The 23,129-nt window shown below is 50.7% G+C and overlaps 1 protein-coding gene across 1 annotated transcript in view; it reads right to left on the bottom strand.

Moving 5' to 3' along the window:
• Positions 1 to 22,665, bottom strand: part of LOC101394952 (complement C3-like) — a 33,182-nt gene extending 10,517 nt beyond the window's left edge. The window contains exons 1-27 of the mRNA XM_087425627.1: positions 22,479 to 22,665; positions 21,471 to 21,633; positions 21,305 to 21,375; positions 19,549 to 19,643; positions 19,363 to 19,445; positions 19,188 to 19,278; positions 18,824 to 18,926; positions 18,581 to 18,707; positions 18,222 to 18,337; positions 17,975 to 18,121; positions 17,372 to 17,581; positions 17,035 to 17,241; positions 16,487 to 16,645; positions 15,968 to 16,097; positions 15,615 to 15,686; positions 15,250 to 15,450; positions 12,533 to 12,641; positions 11,930 to 12,015; positions 9,280 to 9,422; positions 8,977 to 9,189; positions 6,558 to 6,624; positions 6,374 to 6,460; positions 5,406 to 5,609; positions 4,647 to 4,722; positions 4,189 to 4,348; positions 3,449 to 3,547; positions 532 to 688 (exon numbers count right to left, since the gene is read on the bottom strand). Of these exons, the coding sequence (XP_087281753.1) occupies positions 532 to 688; positions 3,449 to 3,547; positions 4,189 to 4,348; positions 4,647 to 4,722; positions 5,406 to 5,609; positions 6,374 to 6,460; positions 6,558 to 6,624; positions 8,977 to 9,189; positions 9,280 to 9,422; positions 11,930 to 12,015; positions 12,533 to 12,641; positions 15,250 to 15,450; positions 15,615 to 15,686; positions 15,968 to 16,097; positions 16,487 to 16,645; positions 17,035 to 17,241; positions 17,372 to 17,581; positions 17,975 to 18,121; positions 18,222 to 18,337; positions 18,581 to 18,707; positions 18,824 to 18,926; positions 19,188 to 19,278; positions 19,363 to 19,445; positions 19,549 to 19,643; positions 21,305 to 21,375; positions 21,471 to 21,633; positions 22,479 to 22,664 (3,562 nt within the window). The 5' untranslated portion in view covers position 22,665. The remainder of the gene's footprint in view (positions 1 to 531; positions 689 to 3,448; positions 3,548 to 4,188; positions 4,349 to 4,646; positions 4,723 to 5,405; positions 5,610 to 6,373; positions 6,461 to 6,557; positions 6,625 to 8,976; positions 9,190 to 9,279; positions 9,423 to 11,929; positions 12,016 to 12,532; positions 12,642 to 15,249; positions 15,451 to 15,614; positions 15,687 to 15,967; positions 16,098 to 16,486; positions 16,646 to 17,034; positions 17,242 to 17,371; positions 17,582 to 17,974; positions 18,122 to 18,221; positions 18,338 to 18,580; positions 18,708 to 18,823; positions 18,927 to 19,187; positions 19,279 to 19,362; positions 19,446 to 19,548; positions 19,644 to 21,304; positions 21,376 to 21,470; positions 21,634 to 22,478) is intronic.
• Positions 22,666 to 23,129: the final 464 nt, after the last annotated feature.

The following is a 23,129-nucleotide window of genomic DNA, read 5'->3' as shown; positions in this document are numbered from 1 at the left end:
ATGTCACAGGCACTGTGTTAAATTCACTATGGCATTATCTTATCTAATCCTACTACCCTTAAGATAATGATAATGTTATTAACAATACTAAAGGCAATAATAACATCAGTGATAGACCTTTTTCTGTGTGCTAGAGCCTCCTACTTGCATTACTTGTTTAATCTTTACAACCACCCTATGATGTAAATATCAGTTTAAGATGAGGTCCAGAGAGGTTGAGTGATTTGTGCAAGGTCACAAAGTGAGAATGTGGAAGAGTGGGATTTGAACTTGGGTCTGTCTGATGTTAGAACCCATGTCCAGGCTCATGTGTCACAGCAAGTGCTCAACACACACTTGCTGAATGAATGATGTAATAGATCTTCTTGTTTGACTTACAACGAGGACTTTTCACACCCTACAGCCACCCATCCCAGCTTGGCTTAGCACTATCCATCCCAGCTCAGCTTGGAACCACATATCCCACCTCAAGATCGCCACCCTCAAACCCCAGCTGTGCATTCCTCTTTACCCCACCAGGCTGCCCCTCACCTTTGGCTGTGCTCAGAAATTTGTTGAGGAGAGGGCCTTCCAGCTTGCCTAACTGGGCCAGGGCGTAGCCAGCAATGGCCACAGTATATGGTCTCTGCAAGTTGTTGTAGTGGGCTTCAATGAAGTCTCCTGCCTTAATGATGCTGGGCTCCAGGCTCTGTGAGAAAGAAGATGGGGTACTCTGGTCAGGAGAGCATTGCTGCCACACACAGCTGGTAAGGATAACACAAGAACTACTTCCTAGGCACCAGGACGGTTTCTGTCCTTGGGACCTGTCTTGGATCTGCCTATTTTTTGAGGGTTTCCCAGATGTTTTAAGAACTGTGTGCTGCCTTGTTGCTGGGTACCTACTATGTGCCTGGGGTAGTCTATATACCCAGTAGTGTGCTGGTAGATGTTTAACAACCAGCTCTCCAGTGGTGGAGGGGATGGTTATAGATTGCCAATTACTGTGGTGTAAATACTCCTACCAGGGCCAATTTCAAGCTATCAAAGTGACTTCCCTGAACATGGAGTGGGGAAGAGATGCCCTAAATAGGGACTCGTGAGCTAGTGTGAGCAGGTCCAGCACACCACTGGGAACACCTCTTATCCAATCACCATCATCATCATCATCACCAGCACTTACTATGTGCCAGTCATATATCTACTCATTAACATCATAAAATCCTATGAGGTAAGTACTCTTTTCATCATCACTGCTACTGCACAGATGAGCATACTGAGACCCAGAGAGATGAGGGGCAGAGGAAGACACCCTTTGTAGTGTTTTCTCATTTCCACGGTATAAATACCACCATGGCTGATTTCAACCTACCAATGCAGCGTCATGAATATAGAGTTGGGAAGAGACGGGCAGTAGCACATTATTATATAGTATTTCCGCCATACGGATACAATAGACATAAATAACCACATGAGCATAGATAATGATAAAAGATAGTAAAATAATTAGGAAGTGATGCATTTTAAGTGTTTATCATCTTTGTTTTTAATGCTTAATGATTACAGTTTACTTTAACTGTAAGTGTAAACAATTTAATTTTTATATTTTTATTTTTTTTATTATTTTTGTGTGTGTGTGAGGAACATCAGACCTGAGTTAACATCCACGCCAATCCTCCTCTTTTTTTGCCAAGGAAGACTGGCCCTGAGCTAATATCCGGGCTGATCTTCCTCCACTTTATGTGGGAGGGCGCCACAGCATGGCGTGACAAGCAGTGTGTCGGTGCATGCCTGGGATCCAAACCCGGGCCGCCAGCAGCAGAGTGCACACACCTAACTGCTACACCATGGGGCGGCCCAAACAATTTAATTTTTAATAACGATTGTGTTTAACAACCAGCTTGCAAAATTCCTGGAAATTTAACAATTGGCTTTTGCAAGTTGGTTCCAGCACACTTGATTTAAACTCCAGCGGTCTGATTCCACAGCCTATGGTATTCTCCATTATAATGTTGCTATGTTGCAGTAGAATCTAATCCTTTTGCCTGCCCAGCTGTCTCTCTTCCATCTACCCTTGACTTTTGTAGGAACTTTTTTTCCTCCCTTTCATTCACATGGCCAGAGTGGAAGCAGCCATATTTGCCCAATGAGACCTACTTCCTGGTCTCAGCTGATTGGTTCAGGGGTGATCACCTGACCCAGGCTGAGCCAATCAGCATCCGTTCCTGGGAATCTGAAAGCTCTAGCCTTGGTCTGGCTATTTCCCCAAAGAATGCAGTCACCTCCTGCCAGGCAGGATGGGTGACATGGAAAACTGAATTATTGGGCAAAAGGCAATGAAGGACACAGGAGAGAACAGAATATTCTGGAAGAGTCCATGAGGCCACTTTCATCATTGCACTTGATAAATTCTTGGGTCCTTTAATCCCCCATCTATCTTTGCATATTCTAGGTAACATGTTTGCTACATCTAGGACAACTCAGAGAGTCCTTAAAAATACAACGATTATCATATCCATTTTACAGTTGCACACACTGAGACCCAGCAGGGGGAAGGGCCTGAGAATCAGGCTTTGAAGTGAGATATGTTGGACCCAACAGCCGTAGCCGTGTCTCTTTTCTACGATAATTTGTCTCAAATCTGCGAGGTTTGAGCCAGAAAAGCCCAGGTTCCTGTTGGGCATTAAAGGTAACAGCCCCTGTATTTGCTTCCCTCTTCACTGGCCTCCTTCCCTCCATCTCTTTTCTGGGGTCCTGAGGAGGGAGAAGCAGCTGGTTGAAGGTGGGATCCTGGAGTTCCCCACTCAGGAAGCTAAAGGTCAAACTACCCCCTCTCAAACCCCAGGACAAAGCAGATGGAGCGATTACAGACTCTCAGGAGCCCATCTTTCTAAGCTTCTCTGCTTCAAAACCAAAACCAGAGGAAAAGGGGACAGTGATGAGGCAACATTTTAAATAATTTCTTGTTTAGGGTCATGGACTCGTTTGAAAATCCCCTGAAAGATCCCCTAGACTGAGGAAATAGTCTTGATGTTTTTTTAGCTCCATGTCCTGAGTTTTCTTTAGAGAAAACAGCAAAGATACAAATGTACTGATTATGTAGGAGTGATGTGGAAAGCAGGCTGAAGGGGCTTTTGTTAAAATTGGCTAAAACTCTCTGAAAACAGTAAAGCAGGCAGAAAGGACCCAACCCTTGATCTCTTTGTGTCTCAGTTTTCTCATCTGTAAACTGGGGATAATAAGAGTAGCCTGCCTCTCCGGCTGTTTGAAGGATTACAGGACTTAAACATGTGAAGCTCTTAGATGAGGGTGTTAATTACTCAATAAATGTTAGGCATTATTATGGCCACTGTAGTGGCTCTTATTTTGCACTGCTGAGGACCGGAAATTGCCAGAATGCAACACCTCACCCTCTAAGGTGGATATGCCTTGGGTAGAGGAAGGGAGGAGGGGGACAACAGGGAACACTTACATTGACCTGTCCCTCGCAAATATCTTTAGCCTCTTGCAGTGCGATGAGAACAAAGGCTGTGAGGGCCATGTCTTTCTCCTTGGTATTCTGGAAGCCACCCTACCGTGGGGAGCAAGAAGCAAGAATAGGGTCACTGGTGTATCCCCACATACCAACCAACCCCCCTGTAGGATCAGCAGGTAAAAGCAGGCATGAGTCTCTCCCCAGTGTCTCTCCAGGAGGGCCAAACTCTTTAGCGTTGATTCATTCATTCATTCATTCTGCCAATGTTGCTGGTGCTGTGAATAAGATGGTGGACCCAAACAGACACCAGTCCCAACGCTCACGGAGCTCCCCGTCTAGTAGAGGAGACAGATATGAACCAACCAGCTCATCAACAGATATATAATTACAAACTGATGTGTGCTGTGCAGGAGAAGAGGACGTGGTAGTGAGAATGGACAGTGGGAATGTGACTCCGTCGGGGAGGTCAGGAAAGGCGTTCCTGAGAGATGACAGATGGAGCCACGATCTGAAGAGTGAGTAGGAGTCAACCCTCAAAGAAGAGGGGTTAGCATGCCAGGCAGCAGGAACAGCACATGCAAAGGCCCTGTGACCGGAGAGAGAAGGCTCCTAGCAGTACAGATGCCTGCCCCCACTACAGTGTTGGACGGTGTGCGGATGAGGGAGTCCTTTTCTGTCCATCCCGTGATGCTCAGGTGCCCCTCTCACCCAGCCTGCCTTGAATCCTTCCTTCTTACAGTCATTTGTTGGCTTATCACGGGCGCATCCTCCCGGAAGACTCCATCCGGATTCTGCCTCTGCAGGATCAGCCATTTGACAGCCCCGCAGAGGACCTGGGAGTCAATGGCGATGAGGTTGGAGGCCATAGAGAAGACCTTGACCACGTAGGCTGTCAGCCTGGAGGCGGGCACAGAGCGTGAGCCAATCGGCTCTGGGATCCAGAGACTGACATCCCAGGCAGCCAATGAGCAGAGAGGGGCAGGGCTGGTTTGCCTTCCCAGGGCTCACGATCCAGTATTGCATGCAGTGGGTGCTTGATGATTGCAGGTCAGTGGGTGCCTTGACTTTTCTGGTGGAGGGATCCAGTCGCACAGGGCTGTGTGGGCGAGGCCCCCTGGGCGACCCCAGGCCGGGATCCAGGCACTGTTCTGGGGGATAAAGGCCCAGGATGGGCAAGCAGACCGTGGCGACTCACCAGGTGCTGGGCGGCTTGCTCTGGTAGGCTGCGTAAGCTGAGCTGGGTTGTCTGTAGGCCAGCTGCTGGGTATACCCTGCAGGGAAGGGAGAAATGTCGGGAGAGGAGCAGGGGGTGGCTGGTGTGGTGTCACCAGGAAGAGGAGGGGTTTAGAGAGGGGACAAGGATTCTATGAGGGGCAGGACGGGTTCAGAGAGGAAAGAGGGGGCTCAGGGCAGGGGAGGGATGTCTGGGGGTAGGGGAGCTTAAAGGGGGGACGGACTTATATAGGGTGAGGGACCAGAGAAAGGAAGGGGAAGGAGTTCTAGGAGGAGACAGGGTTCAGAGAGGGGAGGGTTCCAAGGGTGTTCAGGGGCAAGGGGCCTCAGTGGGGGAAGGAGCTCTGAGAGGTGGCTTAGAGGGGCCCAGGGTCTCAGAAAGGAGAAAGGTTTCAGAGGGAGGGGGGAGGAGGTCTCTGAAGAGAAGGGATTCAGAGGGGAGGGGGTCTCAGAGGGGTACAGGAGTCTCAGAGAGGCGGAGGGTTTCACTGAGGAGGATGGAGCCTCAGAAAGGGGAGAACATGGCTCAGAGGAGGGCCAGGGCCAGGAGAGAGGAAGAGAGCTCCGAGACGGGGCTCAAAGAGCCCAGGGGTCTCAGAGAACGGAGGGGGAGGAGATCTCAGAGGAAGGGCGTGGCCTCGATAGGGGGCGGGGTCTCCTGGAGGACAGAGCTCAAAGAGGGGGCTGTGGGGGGGTCACCAAGAGGCGCGGGGGCGCATACCCTTATTGATGAGCTCCAAGGCCTCCTGTCGCTTCTCCAGGCCCAACTTCTCCCACTGCTTGGTGTGATCCAGGTAATGCACTGCGATGACCGTGGGTGTCATGCCCATCATGTTCTGCTCCCCGCAGCCCGAGGGGGTCACAATGAGGTGCTTCAGCCGCTCCCCGTCGATGGCGTCCTCTGCCAACTGGGCCACCGGGGTCCCTGCGGCCGGGCGGGTGAGCAGTGCTCAGGGAATGCGACTTATTGTGGTGTGGGGTGGGATGGGGCGGTCGGCGCTGCCCCCATTGTTCTCAGGCTCCGACCAGCGAGGGCCAACGGGTCAGAGACAGCTGGGGGGCATGTGATAGCGGGCAGAGCTGCATGACTCAGTGGCTGGAGGTGGGGAGGTCTGCCTTTGTGGGGGTGAGGGCTTGTGCTTCACAGGGGCACTCCAGTCCTGGGTCCTCTTGTGACACCAGTGGTAAATTAACTCCAGTAACAATAGTCATGACTACTAATATGTGCTTAATGCTATTTGCCAGGCTCTGTTCTAAGAGAACACCATATAGTATCTCATTTAATCCTCCCAACAACCTTAGATATAGATACTATTATTCTCCCCCATCACAGATGAGGAAACCAAGGGTCTCTCCTCAAAACCTTACAGCTCACAGGTTGCAAGGTGCCTTTCGAGCTCCTTCTTGTCCCTTCTTGCCCCAGTCCTCCTTCCTGGGCAATTGGTTCCAGAATTTCTGCTGTCAAACTACACAGTTTCTCATTTAAATGTCTTCATCAGTGAAAGCTATTTGCTGAACTAAATACTGCCTGGAGGCTTTTATAAAACAAATCAGGGAGGAGTTGTTCTAGCTGAAGTGTAGGAGGGAGGCGCGATGGTTAAACATCCCCAGAATAGAAGGAATTCGGGAGGTCACAGCCCCCCTGACACCTTCCTGGGCCCCATGTGCTCAGGGCCAAGAGCATCTCACCTTGCAGGAGGATCTTGGTCTCTGACTCTGTGTCTGGGACTTGGTTGCTGAGGTCTGCAGCAGGGATTTCTTCTCGCTGCACTCCATCTGCCAGATGAATGGGAGACCCCAATGGCACCAGCCCCGTCCCACCACACCCTGCACCACCCCCCAGGTCCCACCCCCTGTCCAGTGGCTGACTCACTTTGGCCCTTGTGTTCTGGATCCAGTGTGCGAATGGCCACGGTTTTGTTGACTCTGATTCCTTCCGGCTGGATGGTGTTGGGGGAAGGAGGGGTTGGGTGAATGAAGGGACAGACAGACAGACAGCTGGTCAGCAGGGCACTGTTGTCCTGGGGATTACTGTAGCAGAGGCATGATGGCATTCACCCTGTCTTAGCTGTGTGACTGGGAGCCATGAGAGCTCCCCATACAGGCCTTCCTGACTCCAATATAGTTACAGTTTCTTTTATTAATTTCCACAACAACAACCCGGTGGGGTGGGTTCTGCGCATATGACTCCCATTTTAAAGATGGGGAAACCAGTACAGAGAGGTGAAGTAACTTGCCCAAGGTCACACAGCTAGTAGAACAGAACTGGGGTTTGAACCTTATAGTCTGGCTCCAGAGTCTGTTTTTAACCCACTGCTTCTCAATGGGATGAATAGAATAAAAGAAAATAAATTTTTAAAATAAAATAAATTTAAAAATAAGAGAAATTTTAAAAATAAGAGAAATTTAAAAAGTAAAATGGAAACAAATAGTAAGTAATAAGTAAATAATAATAAAAATAAATAAAATAAATAAAAGAATGTGCATAAATACTTAGCACAGAGCCTAGCATATAGTAAGCACTCAATTAAAACTGGAGCTATCTTAATTAGTATCAAAGGCCCAACTCAAGCTCTCATGTGTCTACAGATAAGCCTCCATGGTGGACAGCAGCTGTTTTTGCCTTCCCAGAACCTATTCTCCTTTCATCTGGTAATAAGGCCCAAACTTTCCTTTGCAGACTGAATTTCCTCCACTGGCATGCTGGTAAATATTTAACATCCAGCTTTGCAGGAAGAAAAGATGCTGATTTGTGGCACTGCCAATTTCCATGGTATAAATATCTCCGCCATGATGGATTTCAAGCTACCAGTGTGAGTGAGTGCAGAATTGGGAAGTGATGGGCACACTGGCTCTTGGGAGCTGGGCCATGCAGGCTCTAGCACAGTGCTGGGCTTTCTTCCCACCAGTGCCCTGCTGAGCCAAATTGGAGCCAGAGGCAAAAGGAAAAACATGTGCCCCTAAAAATACATTTTTAGGTATTTTTTAATGGCTAATTTTCTTCCAGAACATTAACGTAGTTGAAAAAATATGAGTTTGCTTCCCTTAAAGCCAGGAAGGGAAAATTATAGTAAATTCTGGTTTGGGTATAAATAAAACATTTCAATGTAAAATTACACTGTCAGTTTTAATACATTTGGTTTTCAGTGTTTCAGTATTTTTCTCAACTACTTTAACATTTTGGGGAAAAATTAAGCATTAAAAAATACACATAGGCGAGGCCGGCCCCATGGCTTAGCGGTTAAGTGTGTGCGCTCTGCTACTGGCGGCCCGGGTTCGGATCCCGGGCGTGCACCGACGCACCGCTTCTCCGGCCATGCTGAGGCCGCGTCCCACATACAACAACTAGAAGGATGTGCAACTATGACATACAGCTATCTACTGGGGCTTTGGGGAAAAAAAAGGGAGGAGGATTGGCAATAGATGTTAGCTCAGAGCCGGTCTTCCTCAGCAAAAAGAGGAGGATTAGCATGGATGTTAGCTCAGGGCTGATCTTCCTCACACACACACAAAAAATACACATAGGCACATCTACGGGGGCGCTCATTTTTCCTTTTGCTTCAGGCTCGAGGATTGCTTGGTTTGATACTGTCAGATCCTGTCTCTGTTTAAAATTTTGATATTTTGTTCATCACAGATATTTTTGCCATTAATTTTGATTTCCTGAAATATTGCATCGAAATATTATTGATCTTGTTCATGATCTCACATCTTGCTTTAAAATATTAATAAGAGGTGATAAAAGACTCCTTTTTATTGATGATTTTATCTCTTATTATATTTGAACGTGTTCCACACTGTGGGCAATAGTTAATTTACTTTTAATTACTTTTTAAGGGTAAAATAAGTTAATGTACCTTTTCAGGGTAAAAATCATAGGTAAAAACAGAAGTTTCCTATGTTCTTGCATGGTATATTATCGCTTTATAAAATTATTCTGGGAAATATGTTTCCTTGAGATTTTTAAAGTCAAAAGAAAACTCCTATACTGAAATGTGTTACAAAATGTCATATTTAATATTAAAATATATTTTAAGGAAAAAATATATTATTGGTCTTTATTACTGAGCTTTTGGGCACCCTTTAAAATTCTGTGCCCGAGGTGAGTGCCTCACTTGGCTCACCCTCATCCTGGCCCTGCTTCTGAACTTCTAGGACTCCTGAATTTCCCATGCTGGACAGTGGACACCCTTCAGGTCTCAGAGCCTGGGTCTCCAAACTGGGTTGACAGCACAGGGAGGACAGGAGCCTTTCCTGAAGGACAAGGGGCAGCAGGTGCCCCAAAGACTCACCACGACCTTCAGGGTCTTCTTGACACCATCGCTGATGAAGTGGTGATAGACAGCAGCCTTGACCTCCACCTCCTGTAGGCCAATCTTCAAGGGCACAATGACATAAGGCACAGCCAGCGAGGACTTGGGCGGGATGGTCACAGTCTGCTGGTGGCGCCTCTTGGCGGTGGCCAGGCTGCAGAAGGCTGGATTGTGGAGGAGTTCCACCCTCACCTGCAGGAGGCAGAGAGTATGGGTCAGGGGCGTGTGCCACACTTCCCCCCTTCGTTCCCCCCACCGTGCCCCCTCCATCCCAGGGCTCACCTTGAGCTCCTCCGCCTCCCGGTAGTTGTAGAGAACAGCTCGGATCTCCACTTGCTCATTGCGCACGACGGAGTAGGGTAGCCGCAGGTCAATGAAGAAGTCTTGCATCACTGTGACCTCATAGGGGTCAGCCACGCAGATCCCTGCCCGGGGAGAAACGGAACATGGAGTGTCAGTGGTGGGAGGTGGGCAGGGTCGACAAGGTCCAAGTTTGAGTCCAAGTTCCTGCCCCTCCCAGGGTCTCAGTGCTTACCCCTGACCACAGGAGCTGTCCCAAGCCTGGCCTGTCTTTGCAGAAGCCCAGAGACTAAACAATGCTAATGGTGATAAATTACAGATGGTGGTGGGGGCTGGGAGTTGCCATGATTTAGTGATTCTCATTTCTTTGTAATTTTACTCCAAGATAGATGTGCAGGAGGGAAGAAGCCATAATTGAAGGGTCCATATCTGCACTCTCTAGAATGGTAGCCTCAAGTCCCTTGTGGTCACTGGGCACTTGAAATGTGGCTAGCTCGAGTGGGCACTGGACTCCTTCTTTTATTTCATTTAATTAACTCAGAATTAAACTTAAAAACCACTATTCATTATGAATATACTAAAACCCACTAAATTGTTCAAAGGGTGGCCTTTATGGTATGTGAGTTATATCTCAATTTTTAAAATGATGCTTGACTCAGCGATTGGAAAACTTTTAAGTATGTTTGGAACAGATTGGATATGCCAATCTATCTTTTCAACTATGAATTTTACAAATCCTAAGATACAGATCAAAGTATTTCCAAGGACAAGATAGAAATCCTAATTGACGTGCCCTGTAAGTATGAAATACATGCCAGATTTCAAAGGCTTGGTAGAAATAAAAGTAAAATATATCATTCATGATTTTGATATATTAGTAGATTATTCTTGACTATTAATGGATTTATTATTGTAACATTATTATTAGTATTGTAGTGGTTTTGCAAATTTTTACCAAATCTCAAAACAATAATATTATGGGTCAAGTAAGTATATAAATGTAAAATAATATATTTGGGTTAAGTAAAATGCATTACTAAAATTGATTTTACCTACTTTTTTTTATGGTTCTACCAGAAAATTTAAATGACGTATGTGGCTCACATAAGATTTTTATTGCACAGTGCCGATCTACACTGAGCAAAAATGATGCTAAAAACATGGTTACTTGTGACACAATAGTTATCAGATCAAATTTGAGCAAAATTTTGATGCAAGTGAAATTTGCAAAAACGCTACCACATTAAAAATATTGTCACACTAAGAAATCTATTAAGATTTAATAATTTTTTTTTGCTTATTCTTCAATGGTGAAAAAAAAAATAATCAGAGGCTTGAACAAAATCCTTATTTTCCAACCTATAGCCCTTTACTCATCACCCTCAGGGAGTCTGCTGTAGTCACTGGTGCTATTTACCTTTCTTACCTACTATTTGTTTTCACATTTTTTAAACTCACATTTAATGTGGTATAACTACAGTACACGAGATATCCAGCTTCTTGTGCCATAAATAGGAAGTTACCCCAAGGAAAACAAAAGAGTTTTGTTAAATATTGGCTAATTTGCATTGTCTGCAGAAAGCTAGACCCCTTCCCCCCTCTTTGTTTAAAGAAAGGAGTTAAACAAGAATTGGAGAGGAGGTGATGGAATCCTGGCACCAGACTTAGCTTTTCTTCTGGAATGAGGTAGAACGATGGAAAGAAAACTAAAAAGCATTGAGTTCTGACACCCAATTTGTGTCAATTTTAAGGCAGAGATACAATTATTCTGTGTGATACTGTAATGGTGACTACGTGTTGTGATACATTTGTCTAAACCCACAGAATGTAACACCAAGAGTGAACCCTAAACTGTAGCCTCCAGTTAATCATAACATATCAAGATCGGCCCATTGATTGTAACCAAGGGCCCAACCACATTAATGCAAACAGGAGTTGAAGACGGGAATTTTGGGAAAGTGAGGGGTGTGTGGCAATTCTCTGTACTCGTTGCTCAATTGTTTCTGTAAACCTAAGACTGTTTAATAAACTATTAATTAAAAAAAGGAATGAGTCTGATGCATGATTTGTATTATTTAAGGAAGTGTCTATGCATCTCCAAAAGGCATCTACCCTTTGATCTCTAAAATATGTTTGACTCCAATAATAATAACAATAATGGCTCACACTCATTGAAAAAAGTTTTTGCTGCTGCAAATTATTCTGTATGATACAGTAATGGTGGATACATGTCATTATACGTTTGTCCAAATCCATAGAATGTACGACACCAAGTGAACCCTCATGTTAAGTATGAATTTGGGGTGATAAGGACATGTCCATGTGGTTCGTCGATTGTGTGGGATGTGGAGAGTGGGGGAAGCTGTGCGTGTGAGGGGGTGGGCAGGGAGTATGTGGGAAATCTCCGTACTTTCCACTCAATTGTGCTGTGAAACTAAAACTGCTCTACAAATAAAATCTGTTTACAAAAAGCGCTGACTACGTCACCCACAGTCTAGACTCTGACGCCCCTCCAGTAACCAGGGGACAAGGTACAAGCCACCAGGCAACAGAGGCTTTTGGATGGGATGAGAAAATGCCCAGGAGCCCTGGGGTCCTGCCTCCTGTGGACGGGGCCACCATCTTCCCTCACCTTTCTTGTCTGACAAGCTCACAGCCAGAATCTCCCAGGTGGTGATGGAGTCTTTCAAAAACACGTTCATGATCTTGGTGGAGATTCTGGATGGGGTAGAAGAGGGGGCATCAGCAGAAGGCATCTAGCAGGGTGGAGGGGGAGAGCTGGTATGGAGGGGCCCTAAAGGACCGGTTGGAGTGGGGCACACGTAGGTAGCCCAATTCCTGTTTTTTCTAGGCTAGACTGTGTTCCACAGAAAAGATGGGGGATTGGAGGTGCATGCAAATTAAATGGTCTGATCTGGGTTTTTTTTTTTTTCCTAAGGAAGATTCACCGTGAGCCAACATCTGTGGCCAACCTTCCTCTTTTTTTGCTTGAGGAAAATTAGTCCTGAGCTAACATCTGTGCCAATCTTCCTCTATGTTGTATGTGGGTTGCTGCCACAGCATGGTTGGTGAGTGGTGTAGGTCCATATGCCTGGGATCCGAACCCGTGAACCTGGGCCGCCAAAGCGAATTGCACTGAACTTAACCACTAGGCAACGGGGCCGGACCCCTGATCCGGTGTGTTGACAGGAGCTGGCCTGGAGGTGGGTTAAAACAGGGGGTGTCCTAGTTTTACCCATTTTTCTCTGGTTCTTTTAATTCCTCAATGGTCCACAGCCAACTCTCAGGGAACTGGCTTCGGGAAATGATGTCCTCTTCTGGGATTATATCTTCATCCAGGTCACCTGTGAAGGAGTGGGGGGACAATCCGGGTTTAGAACAGACCCACTTTCCCCACTGCACCCTTAAATACTCATCTCTACAGCCCTGGAGGGGTTCCTAGCAGCGAAACACACCCATGGCCGCATGATGACTTTCGGGAGCCCAGTCACATAATATCTCTTCTATGACAGTATCGCCAAAAATGCAAAACCTGAATGTGATCATGAAGAAACATAAAACAGACCCAAATTGTGGGACAATCCCAAAATATCTGGCCTGTATACTTAATACACGTCAAGAACATGAAAGTCACAGAAAGACAGAGGTACTGCTAGGGATTGGACAGATTCAGGGAGACTAGAGAGACCCCGCCAGTAAATGCAAACTGGGATTCTGGACTAGACACTTTTCCTATACAGGATTGGGGAAAAAAAAAAAAAAAAAAAACCTGGCGAAACTTGAATGGGGTCTGAGGATTTGCTGGTGGTAATGAATCAACCTTAATGTCCTAATTCTGGTGGTTGCGCTGTGGTTTTGTAGGAGATTATCTTTGCTTCTAGAAAATCCACACTAAACTATTGGTGGGTGTTGGGGCATTAAACAATTCAGGGGGAAAATGTTTTTTATCTGTATTTCAAATTTTTCTGTAATTTTGAGAGTGTTTCAAGAAAAAAATAAAAGGAGATGAGATGATTATTTTTACTTTGGTCTGCCAGCCTGCCGCTGTGAGTTTCCCCAATATTCCTTAGTTTTTAAGCAAAGGTATTCTCTTTTGGTACTTTTCATCTTGTAATTGATAATGTAATTTCCCTCAATTTCAAGAGCCGCTCACATTGCCTTCGCTCTTGGAACCCAATTAGATCAACACAATTTCCAGTCTCCCATGAAGATGACAGGAGGTACCCAAGCAATGTTCCAAAGGCTTATTAGAACCATCACCAAAGCAATGACCATTTTGCACATAATGGTTAAGAAGAGAAATCTGGACAGGTTACAATGACTGTGAACTTGCTAAGGTGACCCTCATGAAGGTTCTAGGCTGTCTGAAGAGCACCCTCTAGACATTCAGTTTTGACAATGCCCATCCTCGTGGAGGGTATTTCTCTGATTAAGACCAGCAAAAGATATTTAAGAAAAGGAGAGATCAGGCCACACTGGGCTCAAAGCATTTCAGCAAATGGCAGTTAGGACTCCTGTCAATTCTGTAAATGCCACTGCGTGGTGAAGACCATTCCAGTTTTGGTTAACTGAGCTTATTATAAGAAAAAAATCTCCTGGCTTTGCATAAGATGTATTTGACCTGAGATGTAAAGTTTCAAGAATGTACCTGTTTTGTCTTATCTAGAACTGAATGAATGATGAATGAATGAATGAATGTTGATAGGCATCTAGGTAGACACCTCTCTTTGGAAGGCAACATAAATTCATTTTCTTTGTCAAAGGCAAGCTTAGAATCCATCTTTGTCTTCCTATTGGCAACCAGAGTGACAAACTCCATCATCTAGAACTTTCCCTCAGGTTACAGATGTCCTGGTCACTGGCAATGTCCAACTTCAGACTGATGGGGGAAGGACTAGGATGACTGTCCCAGGAAGAAAACTCCTTTGCCGTCAGGCAAGGAATCCTCCCCCGTTAGACTAGGTCCTTCTCTTTCCCTCTGACCTGGATCAACTAGCACCTCATCTGAAGGCCTCCTCCCTCTTCAGACAGGGACCTTCTCCTCCCTCAGACAGGGACCTCCTCCTCCCTCAGACAGGACCTCCTCTCCCCTCAGACAGGGACCTCCTCCCCCCTCAGGCAGGACCTCTTCTCCCCTCAGACAGGGACCTCCTCCCCCCTCAGACAGGACCTCCTCCCCCCTCAGACAGGCCTCCTCCCCCTCAGACAGGACCTCCTCCCCCCTCAGACAGGGACCTCTTCCCCCCTCAGACAGGGACCTCCTCCCCCCTCAGACAGGGACCTCCTCCTCCCTCAGACAGGGACCTCCTCCCCCCTCAGACAGGGACTTCCTCCCCCCTCAGACAGGACCTCCTCCTCCTTCAGACAGGGACCTCTTCCTCACTCAGACGGGCCTCCTCCCGCCTCAGACAGGATCTCCTCCCACCTCAGACAGGACCTCCCCTCTCAGACAGGGACCTCCTACCCTCTCAGAGAGGACCTCCTCCTCAGACAGGACCTCCTCCCCCCTCAGACAGGGACCTCCTCCTCCCTCAGACAGGGACCTCCTCCCCCCTCAGACAGGGACCTCCTCCCCCCTCAGACAGGGACCTCCTCCTCCCTCAGACAGGGACCTCCTCCTCCCTCAGACAAGGACCTCCTCTCCCCTCAGACAGGGACCTCCTCCCCCCTCAGACAGGGACCTCCTCCTCCCTCAGACAGGGACCTCCTCCTCCCTCAGACAAGGACATCCTCTCCCCTCAGACAGGACCTCCTCTCCCCTCAGACAGGACCTCCTCTCCCCTCAGACAGGGACCTCCTCCCCCCTCAGGCAGGACCTCTTCTCCCCTCAGACAGGGACCTCCTCCCCCTCAGACAGGACCTCCTCCCCCCTCAGACAGGACCTCCTCCCCCCTCAGACAGGACCTCCTCCCCCCTCAGACAGGGCCTCCTCCCCGGGCCCCTGTCACTCACTCCTGGCCAGGTCCAGAGTGTCGTTGCGGCTGTGCTGGAGCCGCAGCTGGGTGATGTGGGTGCAGCAGTCCAGGAAGGCTTTCACGCACGCCTGGTCATTGAAGATGTACTGGGCCCTGCGCTCGCACGGGAACCCCATGGGGTTATCCCGCATGCCGTCCTCGCAGCATTTGCGCAGCTCCTTCTGCTTGTACTGGCCCGCTGTGGGTGCACAGACCCACGTCACAAGGCAGGAGGAACTCAGGACAGACCCGGGGAGGACTTCCCCAGGGCCCGGCCCTCCCCGCCTCCCTCTTTAGTTGGGATGCCAAATAGGCAAGGTCCAGGGTTGGGGGAGGTGGGCAAGGCCAGCAGAGGGCTCCCACCTTTGTCCATCCTCTTCTCCATGAGCTGCACGGAGCGGCGTCGCCGGGTGGCTGGTTTTGGGCACTCAGGATCTGAGGGGCAGGTGGACCAGGAACAAGATGGATTAAGCACCTACTGGGCATCCTTGGTTTACTCCTCACAGTAGCCGTGAGGTAGGGGTCCTATTGCTCCCATTTGACAGATGGAGAAACTGTGGCTCCATCTCAGTGAGGAGAAGTGATTTGCTAGATGGTGGTGGAGGCAGGACATGAACCTGGGACCCATGAGCCCAGAGCCCTAGCCCCACCTGTTCTCAGCATCTGGGAGGTGGTGGTGCTGCCCGTCCCAGGACCAGCGCTGGTTGCACCCTCACCTGACCTCTGGGCGGTCTGCAGGTCTTTGTTGGTCTTGAGGGCCAGCCCTGCATCCATGAAAACACCAGCATAGTCCCTCCCACTGCCCGGCGTGCAGCCGATGTCTGCCTTCTCCACTATGTCCCAAATCTGCGGGGTGGGGAGGGGATCAGGAGGAGGGTGAGGCCAGGCCACAGGGCCTCCGCCAACTCGTGAACATGTCCATCCAACCCACCTCCCTCCTTATCCCGGTCCCCAGCCTGTCCACAGTGGATGATTCCAGACTACACTGCTGTTGGACTCTTAGAGCCGTGTCCATTCCCATGACCATCCCTAACCTGGACCTTTGACCATCACATTCCCATCTTCACCCTGACCGTCAAGCCATCCCTACGTCCATGTCCACTCCCACCGCCTCTTTCAACCTCCACCTAACCCCACTTCATCTGCCCTCCCCAGCGCCATTCCCACCTCAACCTAAAGCCATCTCTTTGCCTCCACCATCGTTCACTGCTCTGCTCAGCGACCCGGGCATGTACCTTCCTCTGCGTCAACTTGTTCTTCTTATTCAGCACAAACACGCCCTTGTCCACGGCCACCAGCCCCACTCGGGCCCCCCGGTCACCCTCTATCTTGAGGGTCATCTGTTGTCCAGGCAGACGCTGCTTCTCCTCCTTGCCGCCACCTTTCACCACCAGCTGTGGGCAGGTTGGAGGTGTGGGAGAGCAAAGTCAACCCTGCAAGGCCCCCGTCTCGGTCAGCTGAGGACAGAGGAGGTCTGGGCTGGTCTGGAAGGACAGAAAGGTGGAGACAGAGAAAGAAGAAGGGAGATGCACAGAACCAGCATCAGGCTGAACGTCAAGGAAAGAGACAAAACTAGGAGCAGGAGAGATACTGAGACTGAAACAGAGAAGGAAGAAAGAACAAGATGGAAAAGGAGAAGGGAGAGGCAGAAACTGTGCCAACAGTGGGGAGAAGTGGATTCAGAAATCTGTAGAGAGAGGCAGAGCGGGAGGCACAAGACAGAGAAAGGAAGGCCAGGCGGAGAGTCCTAAGACCGACAAAGAGAGAGATGCTGGAAGCTCACCGTGCCCACACACGAGTCCTTGACGTCTACCCACACGGAATCAGCCACCACCTCCCTCTGGCCTTTGCTGTTGATGAGCGTGTAGTAAGCCACCAGGCGGAAGGAAGGAATGAAGTCCGTAGTGATGGTCAGGGGCAGTACCACCAGGGCCTGGTCAGGGTCTCGCTTCTGGCGCCCCACTTTCAGCAACTTCCCCTTGTTCATGATCTGCGGGGACAGGTTGGCATAAGGATCGGGAAGGTGGGAGGGAGGGTGATGGGATCCGGGATGGGGGAGTGTTCCTGTGGGTGCCGGAGAATCAAGGAGGGGGTTCTGGGGAGTCTGGGCAGCCACAGACCAGGTAGGTGTAGTAGCCGATCTCGCCCTCCTTGCCGGAGTCTGTTCGCAGGTGGAAATTGACGTTGAGAGTCTCCCCGGGTTTGAGCTCCGCACGGGGCACAGAGAGATGCAGATAGTTGTTGGAGTTGCCCAGGGTGTTGTAGGGGTAGGCCTGCATGGTCTTGGTGGCCTGTCGTGCCTCCGGGATACCCTCCTTCCTTGTTCTTACCTGGGCAGGGAAAGAGGGATGCATGCGAGTCCCCCAAAGATGTCCACGTCCTAATCCCTGGGACCTGGGAATATGGTACTTATTGTGTCAAGAGGGACTTTGCAGACGGGATTAAGGATCTGGACATGGGGAGATTACTTTGCATTATCCAGGTGGGTTGAATGTAATCACAAGGGTCCTTATAAGATGTCTAGGCAGATGGCGGGACCCCACTGTGCAGACATGAAGCCCTCTACGCAAATGAATACCTCTGTGTGAATGGCAAGACCCCGTCATGCAAATGAAAGGACCCCACTGTGCACATGGCAGGATCCCTTTGTACGTCAGGACCCTGCTGTACAAATAGAGGCCCCATCTCCCTGCTGTGGGGTCCTGAGGCTGGCGCAGACTCACAGTGATGCTCAGGGGCTTCTGGCTCTTGGCCGTGTTGATGCTCAGCTTGGCCACGCCGTCATCCTGGGTTAACGACTGCACTTCGCTGTCCTGGGTCACCACGGGGATGCGGCGGGCCGGAGAGCCGTCGGGATTTGTCACAAACACCTGTAGGTGCCGGGGCAGGTGGAGGGGGTTCAGGTGGACCCAGAGGTGTGGGCAATGTTCAGAAGCAGGGTAGGGGGTGCAGCCTCATCCTGGGTCTCACCATGAGGTCAAAGGGCATGGCTGGTTTGAAGAACTTGGGCGTCTTGGTGAAGTGGATCTGGTAGGGGGAGGTCACGATGGGGATCCCGCTGCGCTCCGCCTCCACCATATCGCTGCCTGAGGGGGCCGACCATGAGGGTAGGCTCCTGGCCATTCCTCAGGACCAGGCCTCCCCTCTGAGATTGGATCCCACCTTCATATTGGGCCTCCCTCATCAGACTATGTCTCCCCCTTAGACTGGGCCTCCGTGCTCTGACTGGACCCCACCTTGATTCTGGGCCTCCTCTCTCAGACTGGGCCTCCCCTCTCAGACTGGACCACATGGTGGTACTGGGCCTCTACCCTCAGACCAGGCCTCACCTGAGTGCAGGAAGACAGTCACAGACACGTACAATGACTTCCCCACCAGGGCATCTGGTCGTGAGGGCTGCACTCCATCCAGCAGGACCTGTCGGCTCAGCGTGGCCTCCCCAGTACCGTCCTCGATCTGGGGGAGGAAATGAAGGCTCAGAGAGGAGGCGGGCTCAGATGGGGAGGGGACTCAGAGAGAGTTGGGGAGGGGCTCAGAGTGGAGGAGGTTCAGAGGGGGCCTTGGTCAGGTACCCCAATGCGGGTGAGGGACTCGGCCAGTGAAATCCTCTGGTCACCATCCTGGACCCCAAAGATGACAAAGGCTGTTCCATCTACATTCTTCCCATACAAGAACCTGCAAGGTGAGGAGAGCCTCAGATTCTCCCCTCATGAAAAGTTGAGTGTCCCCCCAAACTTCCAATGACCCAGAGCCCCCACCACTCACCTCCCCCTCACCTGGCCCCTCACTTGGCTCTCACCTGGTTCTCAACCAGCCCCTCATGTGGTCCCTCACCTGGCCCTCACCTGGCCCCTCACCTGGCCCTACCCTGTCCCCTCACCTGGTTCTCACCTGTCCCCTCACCAGACCTCTCACCTGGCCCCCCAAGCCCCTCACCTGGCTGTGATGGTGACTTCTAGGCCCTTTGGATCATCAATGTAGTAGAATTTCTCTGTAGGTTCCACTTGGACCTCAAAACTGGGGAGCACTGGGGGGACAGACAGTGTTGGCAGGGGGCTGGCACTGGGCCCAGCGTTATGGGCCCCCCACCCTGGCTCCCTCCTCCTCTTACCATATTCCTTCACCTCAAACTCAGTGGAGAAGACCTGCTGTGGCGAATCTTCATAGTGGGCCCGTATCTTCCACTGTCCCATGCTGTGGGGAAGGCAGGTGAGTGATCTGGCCAGGCCTGGCAGCCCCCCACTCCTTCTCCTGGGATAGGGGAGCCCCAAACCCCCTCCTGGAGGGCCAGACATACTTGACCAGCTCCGGGATGTTCCAAGACAAGGGCAAGATGCCAAACTGGTTGTGAGAAGACAGGGAGTCTCGCTTGATGGAAATGCCGTCGGGGGTCTGTGGGGAGACAGGGAGGGATGTGGCTCTTCACATCCTTATTCCTTTCGCTCTCCTCTCCCTCTCTGTGTGTCTGGACACTCTCCCTGTCTCCTGTCTACAGGGCCATTGGTTAAGAATATGGACCTGAGTCAGGAAGCCTGGGTTCAAATCCCACTGTGCCACTTACAAGCTGTGTGATCTGGGGCAAGTTACTTAACCTCTCTGTGCTCAATGTAAAAAAAGACAAATATAGCCCCTACCTCACTGACTTGGGACATAGATAATATAAGCTCATTATTACTAGTGTCTCTCTGAATACTACTAATAACTAGCATTTATTACCTACTCTCGTGCTGGACCCCAGGCTAAGCATTCGATGTGTGCTAAGCCACACATAATTGCCTACATTCGGCTTTTTGATCCACAAGAATAGCAATTTCGTGTGGTTCAACCTAATACACACATTATTTCATGCGTTGTCGATGGTAAAACATCAGGACACACCACGTAAAAGTGTGGTTTTCTGGCTTCTCTTGGAAATTGGGATAACTGTGGATAATGCGTTCCTGATGGCACGAGGTGACATCTGATTGAAGCTGGGCGGATCTGTGCCTTTAGAGGGCGTGTGTGTTCTCTGTTCCCCAGGGATCACACCAATCCCAAAAGCCAGCTCACGGCCATCAGAATCTGGTCCCTGTTACCTTTGCATGATTTCAATAAGTACTCATGAAGACCCTATGAGGAGGACATCTCTCTCCCTCCTTCCCTTCCTCTCTCCCTCCCTTCTTTCAGTAAGTTCTTATTAAGCCCTACTATATGCCAAGCTCTGTGTGAGGTTCAAGGAGATAAGGCCCTGAACAAACAGATAAAAATCCCTTCCTATATGGAACTCAGATTCAACAGAGGTTGGCAGAGGGGACATTTAAGAAATGAAAAGCCAGTTTACAGGATGCCAGGAGGAGAGGGCAGAAAGGGAGGGGAGTGGAGTGTGTGGGAGCGGGTTGGAAGGGTTACAATTTCAGCAGGTGCTGAGGGAGGCTTCACATTGAAGGAGGTGAGGGGGAGCCATGTGGGTGTCTGAGGGAAAGGCATTCCAGGCAGAGGGCACAGCCTGTGCAAATGACCTGAGGCAGCACGGTGCCTGGTGAATTGGAGGAACAGCGAGGAGGCCCGTGTTGCTGGAGCAGAGTGAGCGAAGGGGAGAGAGGGAGGAGGGGAGGGCAGGGAGGGGACAGGAGACCCCTGTGGGCCCCAGGGAGGACTTGAGCTTTTACCCGAGGGAGGTGGGAGCCTTGGAGAGCTGGGACAGAGAAGGGAGGGACCTGACTTTGGCTGCAGTAGGCAGAATAGACTACATAGAATTATTATTATTTGTCATTATTCCAATCTTCAGATGAGGAAACTGCAGCTCAGGGGGGTGAAGTGACCTGTCCAGAGTCACACAGCGACCAGGGGTTTCTCTTGTGCCAGAATCGGGCGGGGGCATCGTTCCCCATCCCAGATCCCTGCCCCGGGCCCCTGCCCCATCTCCGGGCCTCTCTCTCTCTCTGCCTCTATGTATTTCTTTGCCTTTGGGTCTCTGCCACTATGCCTTTCCCTGGGTCTCTTTCTCTGTCCCTACGTCTTGTCTCTCCCGCATCTCTGCCCCGGGTGTGTCTGGGGCCCTGGCTGGTTGGTACCTCAATGCTGACGATAACGGTCCGGCCCACGGGCAGCAGCCTGCTGTCGAGGGTGAAGACCCGATAGAGGACTGGGAGGAGGCAAGAGAGAAGGGGAGAGATGGGTGAGACCTGCCCCTCCCCACCCCCCTGCCCCACCCTCTCCAGCCACCGTCCAGCCCCTCACCCGTGGAGCCCGGGGTGTAGATGGTCTTGTCCGTCTGGATGAAGAGGTACCCGCTCTGAACACCGACCAGCACCACCTTCTCCACTGAGGTGCCGCCGAAGTTCGCCTGAACAGTCACAAAACTCTGCCCCCTCGCTGATCTCAACTCCTTGCTGGCCGGGATCTAGGCACGGACCGGGGCATCCTTAGGGGTCTGCTCCAGGGCCCCTTGCCCTGGGTCCAGCCTCTAGGCCTTGGGCTGAGTCCACACCTGCCCCTCCTCACAACAGGGCCTGCGGGCACTCCTGGTTTGCCCAGGTTTGGGGTGTGGAGGGGTACCAGGAGACGGGGTACGGATCAGAGGGCGATGGGAAGCGGGAACCAGACAGGGGTCTCAGAGGAGGAAGGTTCAGAAGGGGAAGGGGGCTTGGAGATGACGGGCTCAGAGGGGCTGAGGCTCAGAGGAGAGACTTAGAGATGGGAAGGGCTCTGAAGAAAGAGAGGGCTAAGAGGATAGGGGCTCAGAAACGGAAGGAGATTCAGAAAGGGGAGGTGCTCAGAAAGGGGCGGGGCTCAGATGGCGCGGAGACTCAGGGGTGGGGGGGCCAAAAGGGCCGGGGCTCAGAGAGGAGGGGCTCAGAAAGGGGCAGGGTTCAGAGAGGGGTGGATTTCAGAGAAAGGAGGGGCTCAGAGAGAGCGGGCTAGGATGGATGGGGCTAAGAGTTGGATGGGGCTCAGAAGGGAATGCCTCAGCAGGGGGAAGACTCAGAGAGATCAGGAGCTCAGAGGAGCAAGGAGACTCAGAGAGGGGAGGGGCTCAGAAGGGGCGGGGCTCAGAGGGGAGGGACGCAGGGAGAGGAGGAACTCTCAGGGGGAGGGGACTCAGCAAAGGGCCGGGCCCAGAAAGGGGAGGGCTCAGAGGGGGGCGGGGCTCAAATGAGGTGGGGCTCAGAGAGGGTTGCGGCTCAGAGGGGGAGGACTCAGAGAGGGGAGGGGCATCAGTAGGGTCAGGCTTCAGTGTGCTCCCACCTTGACAGTGACTGTTCCCAGGTGGCCCGCAGCCTTGGTCAGCACCGTCTTCTCACTGGACAGCACTTGCTTCTTGGCCGGGAAGTCGTGGATGGTGACCGTGACAGGAACGTCCCCTCCAGCTCCGTGGGCCTCCAGCACCACCGTCTCCTCATTCTCCAGCCGCAGGATGTTGGGGGTGATCATGGTGAAGCTGCCGGAAGTGGGCGTCGGGGTGGAGCTGTCATCCCAGGGAGCTGACGTTCCAGCTCACCGGGGTCAGCGCTGTCCCCCGCGCTCTGCCCCAGCCCCTCGTCCTGGACTGGATCCAATGACCCGGGACAGCCAGGGGATGTGGATCCCATCAACTCCTGAACCTCAAAGCCAGAACTGACAACTCCCCCAAGCCTCTAGACTTCCAAACCCACAATTGCCTAAGCCCACATTCCTCAAGTGCTAACCCCTAAATCTTTAAACACCCCCAAGTCTCTAAACACCCAACCCTCAGATATCCCAAACTATACATACCCAAACCCTTATGCACCAAACCTCTAAACCCCAAACCCTCGAACTCTCTAAATCTAAGCCTCTAGCAGGCCAAGCCTATAAATACAACCAAATGCACCCCGCCAGCCGACATAGACCCAAACACCAGGTCTCTAAACTTACAAA

This window comes from Ceratotherium simum, chromosome 39 (assembly GCF_057802395.1).
Source record: "Ceratotherium simum simum isolate JZ-2026a chromosome 39, ASM5780239v1, whole genome shotgun sequence".
Taxonomy (NCBI): Eukaryota; Metazoa; Chordata; class Mammalia; order Perissodactyla; family Rhinocerotidae; genus Ceratotherium; species Ceratotherium simum.
This window is presented reverse-complemented; position numbering and strand designations above follow the sequence as displayed.